The sequence below is a fragment of the Macrobrachium nipponense genome, chromosome 28 (assembly GCF_015104395.2).
Source record: "Macrobrachium nipponense isolate FS-2020 chromosome 28, ASM1510439v2, whole genome shotgun sequence".
NCBI classification, from domain to species: Eukaryota; Metazoa; Arthropoda; class Malacostraca; order Decapoda; family Palaemonidae; genus Macrobrachium; species Macrobrachium nipponense.
Genome location: NC_087217.1, coordinates 40,824,376 through 40,842,130, shown reverse-complemented (window position 1 = coordinate 40,842,130; position 17,755 = coordinate 40,824,376). Strand labels below are relative to the sequence as shown.

At 40.6% G+C, this 17,755-nt stretch overlaps 1 protein-coding gene across 2 annotated transcripts in view; it reads left to right on the top strand.

The window, feature by feature from the left end:
- The window catches only part of LOC135201684 (DNA helicase MCM9-like), a 722,480-nt gene that overhangs the window by 120,660 nt on the left and 584,065 nt on the right, over positions 1-17,755 (top strand). For both annotated transcript variants that reach the window (XM_064230819.1, XM_064230818.1), the window contains exon 3: positions 11,056-11,231. In XM_064230819.1, the coding sequence (XP_064086889.1) occupies positions 11,056-11,231 (176 nt within the window). The remainder of the gene's footprint in view (positions 1-11,055; positions 11,232-17,755) is intronic.

Here is a 17,755-nt window from a genome sequence, read left to right as displayed (position 1 = left end):
CCGCGAAGGGAACCAGAATGACTGATAGCCCCATATTGGCCATCCCGAATTTGGTTCACGGAGGTGATGGAGTGGACAGTGGACTTCCCCAGATCTCTTCCAAACAGGATAGATCTGCTCAAACAACCCCACTTCGATAGGTACCATCAAAAATCTACCCGCTCTTGCTCTGACTGTCTTTGCGACTATCGAAAGATTGGTCAGAGCGAGAGGGTTTTCTCGCAAGGCGGCAAGCGCAATTGCTAGAGCCCGCAGATCAGCTACTAGGCGAGTGTACCAATCGAAGTGGGAAGTTTTCAGAAACTGGTGCAGGTCGAAGAAGCTGTCCTCTTCCAATACCTCGGTAACCGAAATTGCGGATTTCCTTCTTTTCCTGAGGGAAAAGTCACATCTCTCTGTACCAACTATTAAAGGATACAGAAGTATGCTTTCGTCAGTCTTTAGAAACAGGGGCTTAGACTTGACGAATAATAAAGATTTGCATGATCTCATCCGCTCCTTTGAAACGTCCAAGTCAGTAGAGCCTAGGATTCCGAGCTGGAACTTAGATGTGGTTCTGAAATTTCTATCCTCGGAAGAGTTCGAACCACCTCATACGGCTTCATTCCGGGATATCACTAAAGATGTGTAGATTTCTTCTATCTCTGGCTACGGCTAAAAGGGTCAGCGAGTTGCACGCCCTTGAGTCACGAGTTGGTTTCAAAGAAGATTCTGCGATTTGTTCATTCCAGACTCTTTTTCTTGCCAAAAACGAGAACCCCTTCGAATCCCCTGGCCTAGGAGTTTCGAGGTAAAAGGACTTACTAGCCTAGTAGGCAGGAGAGAAATAGAAAGATCACTTGTCCAGTTAGAGCTCTGAAATTCTATCTGGACAGAAAGAAGCGGTTGGGAGGCTCACAACATGGTCTATGGTGCTCGGTGAAAGACCCCAAGAGACCTATGTCTAAAAATGCTTTGGCCTTCTTTGTTAGAAGTGTAATTACCGAGGCTCATAAGAACTGCCCAGATGACTCTTTTAATCTATTAAGAGTAAGAGCTCATGAGGTAAGGGCAATCGCGACATCAATTCCGTTCCAGAGAAATATGTCACTTAAAAATATTTTGGACGCAACCTATTGGAGATGCAACTCAGTATTTGCATCTCATTATTTAAAAGATGTGCGAGTAACGTATGAGAAATGTTTTTCTTTAGGTCCGTTTGTGTCAGCACAGACGGTTCTGGGTAAAGGAGAGAGCACCGATCCTTAAATATGTGTACGTAACCCTCTTGTCGGATGTGTTCTCGTGTTTCCTGTGCATGGGAGTGTCAGATGTCGCACTAACGGCCTTCACTTCGCTTCATTAGGAAATCGAGTGACAGCTGACTATTAGAGGGGTACAAAATTTTTATTTTTGATTTTGTATGTATGAGTTTCGAGTTTGTGGTTGTTTGCTAAGAGTTTGGGGATGACTCTTGGCAATCTTAGAACTAGCACGGGTTAGGATCGGGTGATCGGGATCGGTTGTGTGCTCCTTAAAGAAGGCGTGTTGTCATATGAGCGGATTAGCACCCCTTGACAAACGCCAGTTAGGCTCTGCCGAGTAAGTGGATAAGACCCCATCGACAGACCAGCAAGAACTCTTGGCCACAGATCACTATCTCGCTAAGGCTCTTGAGATGAAGCAGACTCCTGGGCAGTAGCCACGAAGTCTTCCATCTAATAAGGTAGGAACTAAGGTTTATTTATACCTACAACATATGTTGTTTACCTGTCTAGTCAGTTAGTTAGCTGTCTCTTGCCCTCCACCAAAGGGTGTCTCTTGCCCTCCACCAAAGGGTGTCAATCAGCTATGTATATATCTGACAGGTAAGTTGAATGTATGAAAATGATATTGTTATGATACAATAAAGTTTCATACATACTTACCTGGCAGATATATACATAGCTATCGACTCCGTCGTCCCCGACAGAAATTCAAATTTCGCGGCACTCGCTACAGGTAGGTCAGGTGATCTACCGCCCTGCTCTGGGTAGCAGGACTAGGAACTATTCCCGTTTTCTAATCAGATTCTCTCTTCCACCTGTCTCCTGCGGGGAGGCTGGGTGGGTCTTCAATCGTATATATCTGCCAGGTAAGTATGTATGAAACTTTATTGTATCATAACAATATCCTTTTTCCTAACTATACAAACCTGAGGTCCTTTACAATATAGTCCCTCCTCATGCCACCCCTCACTCTGCGTATTTTGCATGGGCCAAAAGCAAAAGTGATTTGTTTACCGCCGCGCGACTGTCGGACAAGCAGTTAACTACCGTTCTCCCCTTGTTCGAAGCTTACGACCGTTACAGCTGCCGCTAGCTACTTCCTATTGTTAAAGGACCTCAGGTTTGTATAGTTAGGGAAAATGCAATTTTCGACAAATTGTCATTTCTGAGATGTGTCGCTGATGCTTTTTAGTGCGAGAATAAAGAAATTCGTGCTTGCGCGCCTTGGTAACGATTGTAAACAAAACAACGCCTTGATCCGCGAGCTCCCAGCATCCCCCAAGGCGCATGATTCAAAAGTTTTCGCCTAGTATGCCTATAACTATTTTTCCGCACATTTTTTTAAAAACTTTTTTTTATATCGACGTACCATACGTCCAATCGGCACCCAACAGACAATTTATATCGACGTTTAATACGTCCAATTGGCGTTAAAGGGTTAAGCAAGGCACATTTTTTTATCTCCTCCTCTGAAGAGATGAGTTTAGTTATAACTAGTGCTATGATGAGCCGCATGTTTGCATCTGCAATAATAGACTTATCCGATTTTGTATATACAGTCCGGTCCCTGAATTGTGTTCGAATTTGGCCATTTCCCTTTTATGTGGTTGCTAGTTCTCAAAAATAGATTTTCTGTATCTGCGAAGCTGTTCAAAGTCTGTGAGTCATGCGCTGCAAAACATATCAAATCTATTGTCTTTTCAAGTATTTTACGGGGGGATGGGGGGCTTCACTGGTATCTGACAGAAGGGGTGGGGGAAATGCTTGGAGGGAAAAAACTATTATTCCTCCAGGGAGGAATGCAAGAGAAAGATTTCCTGCTAAGACGGAAGGCTCTGCCTCACGCATTTGTGACATCATAGCGCAGTGTTTATGAATGAATCGGTATCATCATCATCGCCATACATATTATTCAGATCTGCGAAGTGTATTCTGATCATCTGCATCATGTATGCATCTGTCTTGAAGGAGCAACTTCCCTTTTGGCAGCAGTCGACAACTTGAAAGCTGTCATTGCTGAACATGAACAGTAGTGCCTCAGGATACGAAATCAATCCATTCCAAAGCGGCCTTCGTAACCTGATTTTTTCGTATCTCGAACTGCGTTTTACATGTAAATTGCCTAATTCGTTCCAAGCCCTACAAAAACACCACAGTAAATTTTATAATTAAGCTAAATTGACCAATAAAGAATGAAATACAACAATTGGGACCATTCAATACCTAATCTAAAAGCTAAATTGACCAATAAAGAATGAAATACAACAATTGGGACCATTCAATACCTAATCTAACTGTGATTACCTGTAAATAAAGTGTATTAGTGTACAGGGTACAAGAAATACTGTACGTACATGCACGTATGTATGTAGTAAAATGTGGAACCTTACCTTTCGAGTGAGGCGATCTCCGAAAGTGGCGACAGAGGAGGACGACAAATGGCAGAAAACATGAACACTTAACTTTACGAAACATGAAAAAATGGCAGAAAACATTAACACTTAACTTTACAAAAAAACTCAAAATTAATTTTTTTTTTTTTTCATACTTTACGTTTTTTTTTTTTTTTTTTTTTTTTTTTTTTTTTTTTTTTTTTTTTTTTTTTTTTTTTTTTTTTTTTTTTTTATTTTTTTTTTTTTTTTTTTTTTTTTTTTTTTTTTTTTTTTTTTTTTTTTTTTTTTTTTTTTTTTTTTTTTTTTTTTTTTTTTTTTTTTTTTTTTTTTTTTTTTTACAAAATTTCAATTTCTTCACCACTTTCAATTTTCTGTTTTTTCGTATCACTTGGATCTTCCTGTTTGCCTACTACTAAAGGCCTCTTTAAAAAATAACTATCCAAGGAAGATTGCTTCTGCCTGCTTTTCAAAATGTTCCTGAAACGACTCAGGCAAATATCATCGAACTGCGCAAGCGTACGACCTGTGTAAGCCTTTTCGGGGTATCTTTTCTACAAATGATTGCACTTTATGAAAAGCAGCTAGAACATCCTTAATTTTTGCCGTTGTCATAGGGTCCTCCTCCCCCTCCTCCTCGCCTCTGCTAGAGAACTCTTCTTGAACGACATTATGTTGCATGGCCTCCAACTCCTCCTGGTCATCCATTGTAAGCTCCTCGAGAAGGTCATTGATGTCATCCTCGTCGACGACCAGCCCCATGGACTTGCCGAGTGCAACGATCTCGTCAAGATCTGGTTGCAAAACAGTTTCAGGATCATCAACTGTTTCTGAATCTGCATCAGCTTTACCCACGTCGAATCCCTCGAAGTCTCTGGCGGATACAGCATCAGGCTAGAGTTTCCTCCACTAAGAATTCCAGGGTTTGCCTTGAAACCTCCTGCCAAGCTTGATCAATGAGTCGGATGCAAATGACGATATCGAAATGCTTCTTCCAAAATTCACGCAAGGTGAGGTTTGTGGTATCGGTGATGTCGAAACATCTCTTGAAAAGATGTTTCGTATACAGCTTCTTGAAGTTCGATATCACTTGTTGGTCCATGGGCTGGAGGAGAGGGGTGGTGTTAGGCAGAAGATAAAGAACCTTGATAAAAGAATACTCCACTAGGATATCTTCCTCGAGGCCAGGAGGGTGAGCAGGGGCATTGTCCAACAGCAATAGACATTCCAGAGGGAGGCGCTTCTCTTCTAAGAATTTCTTCACTGTCGGGCTGAAACACAGATTTACCCACTCGGTGAACAAAAGTTTCGTTACCCAGGCTTTCGCATTAGCCCTCCACATCACTGGAAGCTTCTCCTTTAGTACTGTGAGCCTTGAAGGCTCGAGGAGACTCGGAATGATACACAAGTAGGGGCTTCACCTTTTATCCTCACTGGTATTAGAACAAAGTGCAAGAATAAGCCTGTCTTTCATAGGCTTATGCCCGGGTAGCTTCTTCTCTTTCTCTGTGATGTATGCCCGACAAGGCATTTTTTTTCCAAAAAAGGCCAGTCTCATCACAGTTGAAGACTTGCTGAGAACTGTAGCCTTCATTGATTGTCATCTTGTCGAATGTTTTATTAAAGGCTTCGGCAGCTTTCGTGTCCAAGCTGGCAGCCTCCCCATTCCGCAGCACCGAATGGATGTCAGTCCGTTTAAGGAATTTATCAAACCAATCCCGAATAGCCTTGAAGTCTGGGGTTACCGTCGATGTCCCTTCTCCTGCGTCGTCTTTGGCCTGGGCACTCAGATCGCCAAAAATAACGCTGGCCTTTTGGCAGATTGCTGTCTTAGTTATCGTATCGCCAGCGATTTCTTCGTCTTTAATCCATACAAGAAGCAGCCTCTCCATCTCATCAGCACGTGACTCCTCTTGTTGGACAAAATAGTCACGCCCTTGGAAGGTGTAGCTGCTTTGATCGCTTCCTTCTGCTTAAGGATGGTGCCTATCGTCGACAGATTTCGGCCATATTCCTTAGCGATCACATTCAACCACATGCCAGCTTCATACTTTTTAATTATCTCCATCTTTGTCTCCAAAGAAAGCATCCTCTTCTTTCCGTGAACTTAGCAACATTCTTGGGACCCATGGCTAATTAAGTTAATTAAGTTCACACAACACGATAAAGTAACTTACTACAAAAGTTCACACAACATGATAAAGTAACTTACTACAAAGAAAGCAAAATCACTAACACGAATTTACGTTAACAAACAAAATCTATGTGAACGAACTAATTCCACGAGCGCACAATAACGCTGATGCGACGAAGTGGTCGAAGGACACCTTTACGTAGAGGCATGATGGGACAGATGCTGACCAATAGGAGAGCAGGATCTTACGGCGGTGACTAGCATCAGGAACCAATGGGAGAGCGGGAGGATGGTGGTGAGTCTACACAGTTGGCGGCACACGAGTTTTAATATTGTTCTCGGCGGCCTGGGCGAATTTCGGTTTACAGTACATACACCCTTTCGCAACCTGAATTATTTTTGTACACAGAAGCAAAAAAATCTTTGTCTTAGCTTTCGTAACCTGGATTTTTCGTAAGTAGGGACTTTCGTATTTAGAGGTTCCACTGTATAATTAAATCCTTGTTGTATTAAATACATAGTACAAAACATAATATCTTCCTTTCACACAACACGCATTTCCACTCTACGTAAATGAGGAAAATACACAAAACTACATAATAACTTGTGGCAAAGATCAATCTCTCTTGTGGAAGTATTAACAAGAAAAAATCATACATATCTATGTTATTGCAATAGTTCTGTTCTTATCAATGTCTTTCCTGGCTTCTGCAGCTATCTGAGCAGTCCTGCTTGGGTGGGTGCTTGACTGAATGTCTTCTTTCACAGGATTAATTTTCTTTATCTCCTGCCACAGCTTTAGGGGGTATAACTTAATTACAGGTCTCATGAACTGGCTATGGGCCATTCTTAGAGTAGCCACTCTTGGGACTTGTCTCAACTTCCACTTGCTCCTTGGTCCCTCTCCATGAATGAGGACCACTTTCCCTATCCTGGACCAAGAGCTATGCATCGTTCCTACTCATTGGGTCTCTCTTAACATTCTTAAATACTCCCTCTCCCGTCTTTTCCACAGGTGGTCGCACAACCTGGACACATACAGGAATCTTTACTCGGTAAACTCTCTGTCTATAAGTAGGGTCACCAGAGATCTCTTCCCAATTTACTACTACTTTTGGGAAGGACATAAGCTTTCTCCCAAGAATCAAATGGTTATGGGTTAAAATTTCCAACTGATTCAAATCCCTGGATGTGTAACTTAATGGTCTATCATTGATGATCCTTTCCAGCTCCACCAGTACTCAGGCATGACTTAAGAAATCCTATCAGCCTTTCCTATATAGCACCAAACCATGGTGCTCTTGCTGGAATGAACTTCCAATTACAGTAGTGCCTCGAGATACGAAAGGCTCTACTTACGAAAAACTCGAGATACGAAAGCCAATGCGAAAAATTTTACTGCTCTACATACAAAAAGTTTTCAAGATACGAAAGGTTGTTGCTGTAAAGTCCCGAGATTCGCCTGGACCACCGAGAACCATTTTAAAACTCCCGCGCCGCCAACTGAGTAAACTCGCCACCATCCTCCCGCTCTCCCATTGGTTCCTGATGCTAGTCACCCCATAAGGTCCTGCTCTCCTATTGGTCAGCATCTACCCCTTGTGCTTTAAGTATTCTATTGGTAAAAGGATGCTGTAAATTGAAAAACTTATTCATGCAATACATTTAATAAAAAAAAAAAACATTAAGTAAAGATAGAATAAAGAATAGAAATGAATGGTTATTATACTGTTTGGTAGTTTCAGTAGTTGAAGAGAGATAATGAAAATTTATGGCTTACTGTGTAAAGTGATTGCTTGTCGATCGTTCGATACTCGTAAGTGCTGGATGTAAACAGACATATGGAAGCTTTTTTTTTTTTTTTTATTATAGTTAATGGTTACTTAATAATTATTTGAAATGAGTACATGCAATACATTTAATAAAAAAATTGTGAATTAGATATCATAAAGTATAAAATAAATCAGACTGCCAACAAATACGTATTTTTTAGAATTCTTCTTCTGTTTTACTATTATGTTACGTATATGTATGTTTCATTATAGCTGTCAGTAACTTGGTATCTCCATTAGGTAAAGATAGAATAAAGACTTATGAGGCACTTAACTTAGCCGATGCGATAGCTGCACGTTCCATGATGAATACAAGGTAGAATTACGAAAAAACACAGCATGTGAGAAAAAAGCACTCAAACGTGTAAACCTAATGATTAAGGATACTTTCATAGGCCGACACGAGCTGAGCCCAGAAATGAATGGTTATTATACTGTTTGGTAGTTTCATTAGTTGAAGAGAGATACTAATGACAATTTATGGCTTACTGTGTGCTAGGAAAAATGATTGCTTGGCGCTCGTTCGATACTCGTAAGACGGGTAAGAGCTGAATGTAAACAATTGATTGGAAGGTTTGTTTTTTGTTTGTTTGTGTATTATAGTTAATGATTAATTAATAATTATTTGAAATGAGTACATACTGATTATTTATACATTTTATTGGCATATTCTAAGCTTTTAGCTCTTAGGTTTAGATGTCAGAATCATAGACTAGGCTACAGTAGCAACTGCTAACATAGGCTAGGCTTATTGCTAAGGGACATATGCTAAAGTCCTAATATATGCAGTAAAAATGGGGTTGAACATTACATGCAGTTGAATATTACTCAAGTATGTACAGTATTTTGCCTTTTTGGAGTCATATTTCTTCCGTTGGATCGGCGTTGTAACCCTAGAACATGCGTTTTAGGCCTGGAAATATAATTGGTGTTTTTGGAGGGCTTGGAACGGATTAGCCATTTTACATGTAAAATGTGTTCCAAGATACGAAAAACTCATGTTACGAAGGCTGCCTCGGAACAGATTAATTTCGTATCTCGAGGTACCACTGTACTGTATATGTACAAACGTGGTGGCATTGTCACTCAACATGAGTCCTGGGAAACCTCTTTTGCTGCAGAGCTTTCTAAAACTCAGGAGGAATGAGTCACAGGAGTGGTTATCAACTAGTTCTACATGTATGCCTCTGGTTATTAGACATGTAAATAAGATAATATAAGCCTTCTTAGGGGTATGTCCATTTTCCTTAACCCATAATGTGCCGGTGTAGTCCACGCCTCTGGTATTAAAAGGTGGCTTACATTGCATCCTGAACTCAGATAATAGAGAAACTACAGTGGGCCCACTGTATGGCATCCCCTGCATTTTTGTACAAATAACACAATGGTATAATCAGGGCCCACTTAGAGCAGGTCAGCCATTCAAGGGATTATTGATGACTCATCCGTCTAAAAAGGTAGCATGGGCCAGAGTACCTGGATTCACAAAGGCACTGATGTAAGCATCAGTGAAATGCTGAAGGCCAGCATTTCAGATTATGGTTTAGCATTTAAGGTCAATGAAATGCCTTTAAGGGTCAGTTGGCAACAAACGCAACTTGTCAAGTACGAGTAGTGGTTGTTGTCAAAATCATGTGCTAGTGCTCTAAGATATCTTCAGGAGAAGTGATTGCTAAAGTCAAACTGGAAGCCAACATCTGATTTTATAATGCTTATCAATGACTGGTTTGATGTAATGAACTCAAATAATAGATAGTATAGGGATACAAAGATGTGCAATGGTTTTGGGATATGCATGGAACAACAAACAGGAATCCTGTATAAAGTTATGGATTGCATGCATGCAATGAAAGTTATAAATTTCAGAAAAGTGTCATACTTTCATCAAAGTTGGCCAACGGTCTGTTCAATATGTTGAAAGACTCCTTCAAGTTAGATTACCTATTAACTCAGAGATTGAATCAGCCTTAGAGCATTTCTTTGGGTGCTTTATCAGACAAATGAATGGTCCTTAGAATTGTCAAAACCCGCTAGACTTCAAAATACAGACTTAGAAGTTTGTTGTTAGGCAAATATATGGCTATCATTAGTGATAAAACTGACACTAATGCAAAGTTGAATGACAATGATATGCTAACAAATGTAACTGGAAATGATGGTTATCTCCAGCAGTCAGATGACAAAAAGGTTAAAGATCTGCTTAACAAGTATCCTATTCAAAGATATAGAGATCTTGAAGTTGAAACTGAGAAAGATGATGTGTATGGAACAGATACAAACATAGAACTAGATGATGCTGACATTGAGAAAACAACCAGCACTGTTATAGAAGAGGAAACACTGTTATTTAGGAGGCTATATTATGAAGAAATATTGCACCAGATACCCATATTTAGGTAGCAAGATAACCAATAGTACCACAGAAAAATTTTGGACTCCATTAGTTAGCAGAGGTGACGTACATGTTCCTTTTGAAGAATTCTTTAAACAGTTGAGTGTTTTAAGAGAAATTTTTAATGCAATCCATGGGAGAGCTCTTTTAGAAGAGAAGGAATGTTTAATTAAAGACTTATACGTAAACCAATGCATTCTGAAGTGAACATGCCTGAAGATGAGTTCCTCCTCCTCCTCTACCCCCCTCCCTGCGCACACACACACACATACACACACATCTGCGTGTGTGTGTGTGTGTGTGTAACTTGGATTTTGCATTTCTGTCTTACTACTGAGGTAACTAGATAGTTTTTCAATGTTAACTTACAGAAATATTAAATCTTTATTTTTGTATATGTAACTTACCAAGTAATTATGTACATAGTTATAATTTGTAACTAAAGCTATATAATTAGTATTTGGTAAGTATATACAAAAAGTTATTTTATAAAAATAAGTGCCATAGATGTGAGTGCAAATATATGTACAGAAAGTTACATTCCTATTGATGAATTATCATATTCAAATATTCTTTAATTAAGGAAGCAACTACTACTCTGTTATCATCACCTTTCAGTGAAATATACCTTCAAACAGTTTGTATACAAGCTAACCTTTAGGAAGGGATTGGTGTTTGATAAGATAAGGACATGTAAAACCAGAAAATACTTAAGAATCAAGAATAAATATACACTGAAACCCCTGTTGCTCATAAGAACTATGATGATCTTCCTTCCACTGGGGCGCAGACGACGGAAGAGGGAAGGCAAGAACGAGAAAGTGACGATGTGAATGGCTGACTTGCTCTAAGTGTGTCCTAGGTGTAATGCACTCTTAGTTAGTTGTCCTATGTGTGAGATCCAGAACTCTTGTGTGACACTCACCATAGTTGCATTTACACCCATATGCGCATTAGCATCATGATGATGTTGGCAAGAATTGAGAATTTAAGCTTTTAGTTTAAGCAGTAAATTTGATTAATTTTTTAGGATTTATAATAAGTAACAAATTCTTTGCAGCTTCCTTACACTTTTTGAGGACCATGTGGAAGTTGCTGAAGCCCTCCTTGCATCACCTGTTAAACTTCTACCTGTTCTTGATGCAGCTTTGGTTTGTACTGTGAGGAAGGTGTGGGATGGAATTCAGAATCAAGATACCCTTTCTTTTAAGGGCAATGTTCATGCTCGAATAACAGGTATGTTATTTGTCATTTTGGTGGACATTTAGTCTTTAAAAGTTACACTCCTAATGTTACATAAAAGTAATTTTATATTTTAATAAATATTCAGTTTATACATGAATACAAACCATCACCTTTTATACAGGAGTATTCCTCAACACAAGCTGGAAACAGTCATTGAAGCATGGTAACAAGGTGGTTAATTGGTACTAATCATGCAGTGGAGGTAGTCCCCCACTCACCTATTGTAAGCCAGCACTCTTGACTGACATTGAATCTTTTTTTTCTGCTAGTAAGAATTTTTGCAAAAATCAGAACACAAGGAGGAAGAATAGCCTGTTCATTTTAACTCCTTCCCTTATTATCCTGAGCATTCTCGTGATTAACTACCATGTATTCTTACAAACACAAGAATATTCTTTCATGCTCATAAAATATTCCTATTTACTTCTGTCCTCCCTATTTTTATCATCCTGTTATGAATTCCCATGCTCTATGTTTCGTATGTATTTTTGTCAATAGATGGTGGTGTGCATTGGTTATTTTATGAACTTTACAATGTCAGATGCTGTTCATGCAAAATTCTCTCCAAGTTCTTATATCTTTCAAAGCGTGGAATAAATTCTAAATCTTGAATGTTGCTTGAATCTAAATTTTACTCTTTTTACCTTTTTAACTTCCAAAGTACTAATTTCTTGTAACTGAATGATTTAAAAAGCGGTGAAAATAGTATAATTTATGACTCCTGAGTTAACTTGGGAATGCAAACATCAACGAAAATTATGCATTTCATACTAAAAACCAATTTTTAGAGGCAGGATCTGCACTCCAGCTCCATGAGAGGAATACACTGACTTGTCTTTTTGGCAGTGGAAATTTCAACAAGGAGTAAAAGAATGTTAAGAGACATTTGCATGTGTATTTGGAGGCTAAGGTGGGGATAATACTCTTCTTTTCACACTATCAAACCTCTGGATCTTTCCCCTTGCCCCAAATGTTCATTCTTCCCTACCTCAGTCAGACACAGAAAAAAACCTATTTTTGATAACTGCTGCAAATCCTCAAACCCACCCACTTTTCCTGATGAAAGGCAGGGGAATCAGTGGTGGATGTTTTCTTACACAGGCAGGCTTGAAGGGGGAATAGTAATCCTCTGGGAAATTTGTGTAAAGCAGGGTAAAATGGGAGAATTCTTGATAGTACAGTAGTTGATCTGTTTTGTGGAGCCCCTGGCAGAACCACAAAAGCAATGCCTTTAAGAACTCACACTGGCTACCAAAATAGGTTTTTCCTATGCCAGATTCTATGTGAGGCATATGCGAAAATGGTCTGACTAAAAAATGGCGGGTTGGAATGATAGGCAGGAACCTGTTGTTTTGAGGTTCAATTATTTTGTATTGATGTCAGAAAAGGCAAAAGCGAAGATCCTGTGGGGTGTACTTAGGTCTAAAGTGTCTTGTTTTGGTCCAATAAATGGTGCAGATTAATTTTAGATTGGGCACAAAAGTGTACTAACTTGGGAAGGTGCCGCAGCCAATGAGCGAGGCATTCTACCGCACCCTTCTTCTCAGCCAGTATGAGCGTGCCTCAAGTGCTGTGGTTAGCCACGTAGTCTCAAACTTTTCTCATGGACTTTAAAGTAGATTACACATGAGTTTTTCATTTTTATTTTTACTGTGTTTGCCTGCAATTTTGCCCAGAATGAGTTCTAGCAAGGAGATCAATAATCCTGCTACTGTGGAGAGTAGTGGAAGTGAGAATGAGGAAGATATTTGGAGCCAGGAACCACTTAAAAGCGAGTTAACCCTTAAACGCCTATTGGATGTATTAAACGTCGATGAAAATTGTCTGTCGGGTGCTTAAGTGACGTATGCTGCGTCGACGCAAAAAAGTTTTTTTTAAATTTGCGGAAAAATAGTTATAGGCCTACTAGGCGAAAACTTTTGAATCACGTGCCTTGAGGGATGCTGGGAGCTCACGAATCAAGCTGTTGTTTTGTTTACAAGTGTTACCCAGGTGCGCAGGTGTGAAATGCTTTCTTCTTGCACCAGCAAGCATCAGCGACGCGTTGTCCGAGAGCGATCTTTTGCCGTAATCGTGTTTTGCCGAACTTTTGCAAGAGTTGAGTATTTGTGGTGGTACAAGACGTACGTAGAGATGTCTGAGCATTGAATGGAGCGCGAAAGGCGTGTTTTACCTCTCGGGAGGGATCATGTGAGACGTATTTTGGACTTGGATGCTGGCGAGGGACCAAGCACCCAAGATGACCTCGCTCCTCAATGCCGTTCCGTGCGGCCTTGTGTGGCCGAAAGTGTTCAAGCACCACATCATGTGCCTCGTGTGCCTTTTACAACCCCTAGGAAGCATCGGGGTGTCCTGAGGGGCATTTGTAGGCATTTGGGAGGCCTCGAACCAAAGGACATAGATGACTACTTGTTAGAGCTTGATCGGGAGCAGGTCGCAAGTCCTCATTTTGATGGCGGTTGGTCATCTAGTGACGAGGACATCACTCCCGATGTTAGTGATGATGAATATTTGCCCCCAATGTCCGTACGAGGGTCACAGGCTGAAAGTGAGTTGGAGTTCAGTGGCTTTAGTGTGTATGAAGGGGAATCTGAGGAGGAGGAGGAGTTGTCGTCGATGACGACACAGAAAGGGGGGGGCCTTAGTGAGGGAGATGGGCCAGGGGGGGTTTCGAGTGCGAAACCGTGCCCGAGCATGTGCACGACGCGCACAGGCACGTAGAGGGTCAGATCGTCGCTTCAGCCAAGGTGAAGGCCGGTTGTCCGAGAGCGACGCGGGGTGGTCAGAGGACCCCACCCCACCTAACATGCACCCATTCATGGCAGCACCTGGGCTCACCATACCTGTTCCTCTCACTGCCCTGGGGTTCATTCAGCTGTTCCTTAGGCGGGAATTGCTCGAATGTACCTGGTAGCAGAGATGGCGGACTACGCTCGGTACTGCCGTGACGAACTATGGACAACATTGTCGTATCGCTGGCGGGGCAGCAACCTCACCGACATGGTGCATTTTTTGGGGCTCCACATTTTTTTGGGAATGATGCCTGCTGCCGACGTCAGGCAATATTGGAGGCGAAATTTTTTTTTAAGTACACCCAATGTGCCTGGCATTATGGCCCGTGATAGTTTCCTGGCGTTGGATAGGTATTTCAACGCCTTCAACTGAAGGGCCATACCCCGGAATAGCCCCGATTGCCTCATCTTAGTCCGCCCAGTGTTGGATTACGTCCGTGAACGGTGCCAGTTTCTTGCGGTTCCAGGCAAGAACCTTTCTTTGGATGAGGGGATGATGCCTTACAAAGGACGTCTGAGTATTAAAGTGTATAACCCCAAGAAGCCAAAGAAATATGGTGTAAAGTTATTTTTTATTACGGAGTCCAACACTGGATACATCGTGGACTTCTCGGTGTATTCTGGGGTCTTCTCCACGCTGCGTGACACTGTGTTCGGTCTTGTGGATCGTTTCCGTAACCAGGGATACCACCTGTTTATGGATAATTATTATAACTTGGTATCCCTGGCCCAGGAATTGTATGAAGCAGGTTTGCACGTCAGTGGTACCCTTCAGTTGGTGCGTGGGGCCTCGAATGTCCTCAAGAGGTTTGCTAGCCAGCCGCAATATCTGGAAAGAGGAGAGACAGAGTGGCGACGGAAGGGAGCTGTCTTCGCCATCTGTTGGAAGGGGGTCCAACTCGTTCCCATGATTATGACGAGTCATGAGCCCACCCAAGAAGAGGTCGTCCAGCGGAAGAAGACACGTCGGCAGGGCCGAGTTATGTATGAGGAGTTTCATGTCGAGCGGCCTACCATCATTGGGCACCACAATAGGCACATGGGAGGAGTTGATCTCTTTGATCAACTCATCCAGTATTACCTCTTCGTCAGGAGAACCAGGAGGTGAACACAGAAGCTCCTCAAATACATTTTTCATTTGGCCCTTCAGAATGCCTACATCCTCTACTGTGGGTACTACAATTTGGACCTTCAGAGGTTGTCCCACATCCAGTTTCTCGAGGTAGCCGGGAATGCCCTCATCAACTTTAATCCAGATGAGGGGCCTTCTATCACCGGCCCCCCTGCCCTGAGCTCCAGATCTGCCCCTAGAGGAAAGGGCAGATGTTAGGAGGGCCAACTTCGGTCGTCCTGCTCCTGCCGCTGCTGCCGCCGCCCCTGATGATCCGACTTGCCGTCGGATAGTGGACCCTGTTTGTCGGCTGCAGCCAGGGGATCACATACTGGAGCTCCTACAAGGGCGCAGGCAGAAACGGTGCTGGGTGTGCCATATGAATGGCAGAAGGAGAGACACCCGGTTCTTCTGTCGCACCTGCAATATAGCTCTTTGCAGGTTCGGGGAGTGTGACCACAAGTACCCCTCTGAGGTCATATATTGGAGTGCGCCTGCCCTAGGGACAATGGAGGGCGCAGAGGGTCGCTGAAGGGCGGCGGCCCATCAGCAGCAGTAAGGGCGCGTGTCTCCCTCCTCCACCTGTACCTCGTCATGTCGAGAGGAAAAATTTTTATGTAGAATACAAAAAAAAATAATTCAAGGTCGTAGCTTTTATAATTTTCGAAATATTTGCATATAAATCACGATAAATAGAAAAAAATTGACGTTCGATTAACTTTGACTTGACCGAAATGGTCAAAAAATACAATTGTATGCTACAACTCCTACATTCTAGTAATATTCAATCATTTGCCTTCATTTTGAAACAAATTGGAAGTCTCTAGCACAGTATTTCGATTTATGGAGAATTTTTGAAAAAAAACTTTTTCCTTCCCTCTGCGCGCGCGCGCGAAATCTCCGCCGCAAAGCTCCGAAATGCTCGAGTCACATTGTCGTAATATTTGCACGGTTTCATATTAGCCGTTGTATAGAGTTTTATATATGAAAATGTGCGCAATTTCATATAAAATACAACAAAAAATAATTTATGGTCGTAGCTTTCATCATTTTTGAAATATTTGCATATAAATCACGATAAATAGAAAAAATTAGACTTTTGGTCAACTTTGACTTGACCAAAAGGGTCGAAAAACGCAATTGTAAGCTAAAACTTTTACAGTCTAGTAATATTCAATCATTTACCTTAATTTTGAAACAAATTGGAAGTCTGTAGCACAGTATTTCGATTTATGGTGAATTTTTGAAAAAAAAAAAAACTTTTCCTTCCCTCCGCGCGCGGTATCTCTGCTGCAAATCTCTGAAATGCTTGAGTCACATTGTTGTAATATTTGCTCCGTTTCATATTAGCCGTTATATAGAGTTCTATATATGAAAATGTGTGCAATTTCATGTAGAATACAACAAAAATAATTCATGGTCATAGCTTTTATAATTTTCGAAATACTTGCATATAAATAACGATAAATAGAAAAAATTTGACGTTCGGTCAACTTTGACTCGACGGAAATGGTCGAAAAATGCAATTGTAAGCTAAAACTCTTACAGTCTAGTAATAATCAATCCATTACCTTCATTTTGAAACAAATTGGAAGTCTCTAGCACAGTATTTCGATTTATGGTGAATTTTTGAAAAAAAACTTTTTCCTTCCCTACGCGCGGTATCTCTGCCACAAATCTCCGAAATGCTTGAGTCACATTGTCGTAATATTTGCACCGTTTCATATTAGCTGTTATATAGAGTTTTATATATGAAAATATGTGCAAATTCATGTAGAATACAACTAAAAGTAATTCATGGTCGTAGCTTTTATCCTTTTTGAAGTATTTGCATATAAATCACGATAAATAGAAAAAAACCGACGTTCGGTCAATTTTGACTCGACGGAAATGGTAGAAAAATGCAATTTTAAGCTAAAACTCTTACAGTCTAGTAATATTCAATCATTTACCTCCATTTTGAAACAAATTAGAAGTCTCTAGCACAGTATTTAGATTGATGGCAATTTAAAAAAAAAAAAAACTTTTTCCTTCCCTCCGCACCTGGCATCTCTGCCGCAAATCTCTGAAATGCTTGAGTCACATCGTTGTAATATTTGCACCGTTTCATATTAGCCGTTATATAGAGTTCTGTATATGAAAATGTGCGAAATTTTCATATAGCATACAACAAAAAATAATTTATGGTCATAGCTTTTATCGTTTTTTTAAATATTTGCATATAAATCCCGATAAATTGAAAAATTTGACGTTCGGTCAACTGTGACTCGAACGAAATGGTCGAAAAACGCAATTTTAAGCTAAAACTCTTACAGTCTAGTAATCTTCATTCATTTACCTTCATTTTGAAACAAATTGGATGTCTCTAGCACAGTATTTCGATTTATGGTGAATTTTTGAAAAAACTCTTTCCCTCCCTCCGCGCATGGTATCTCTGCCGCAAATCTATGAAATGCTTGAGTCACATTGTCGTAATATTTGCACTGTTTCATATTAGCCATTATATAAAGTTTTATATATGAAAATGTGTGCAATTTTATGTAGAATACAACAAAAAATAATTCATGGCCGTAGCTTTTATAATTTTAGAAATATTTGCATATAAATCGACG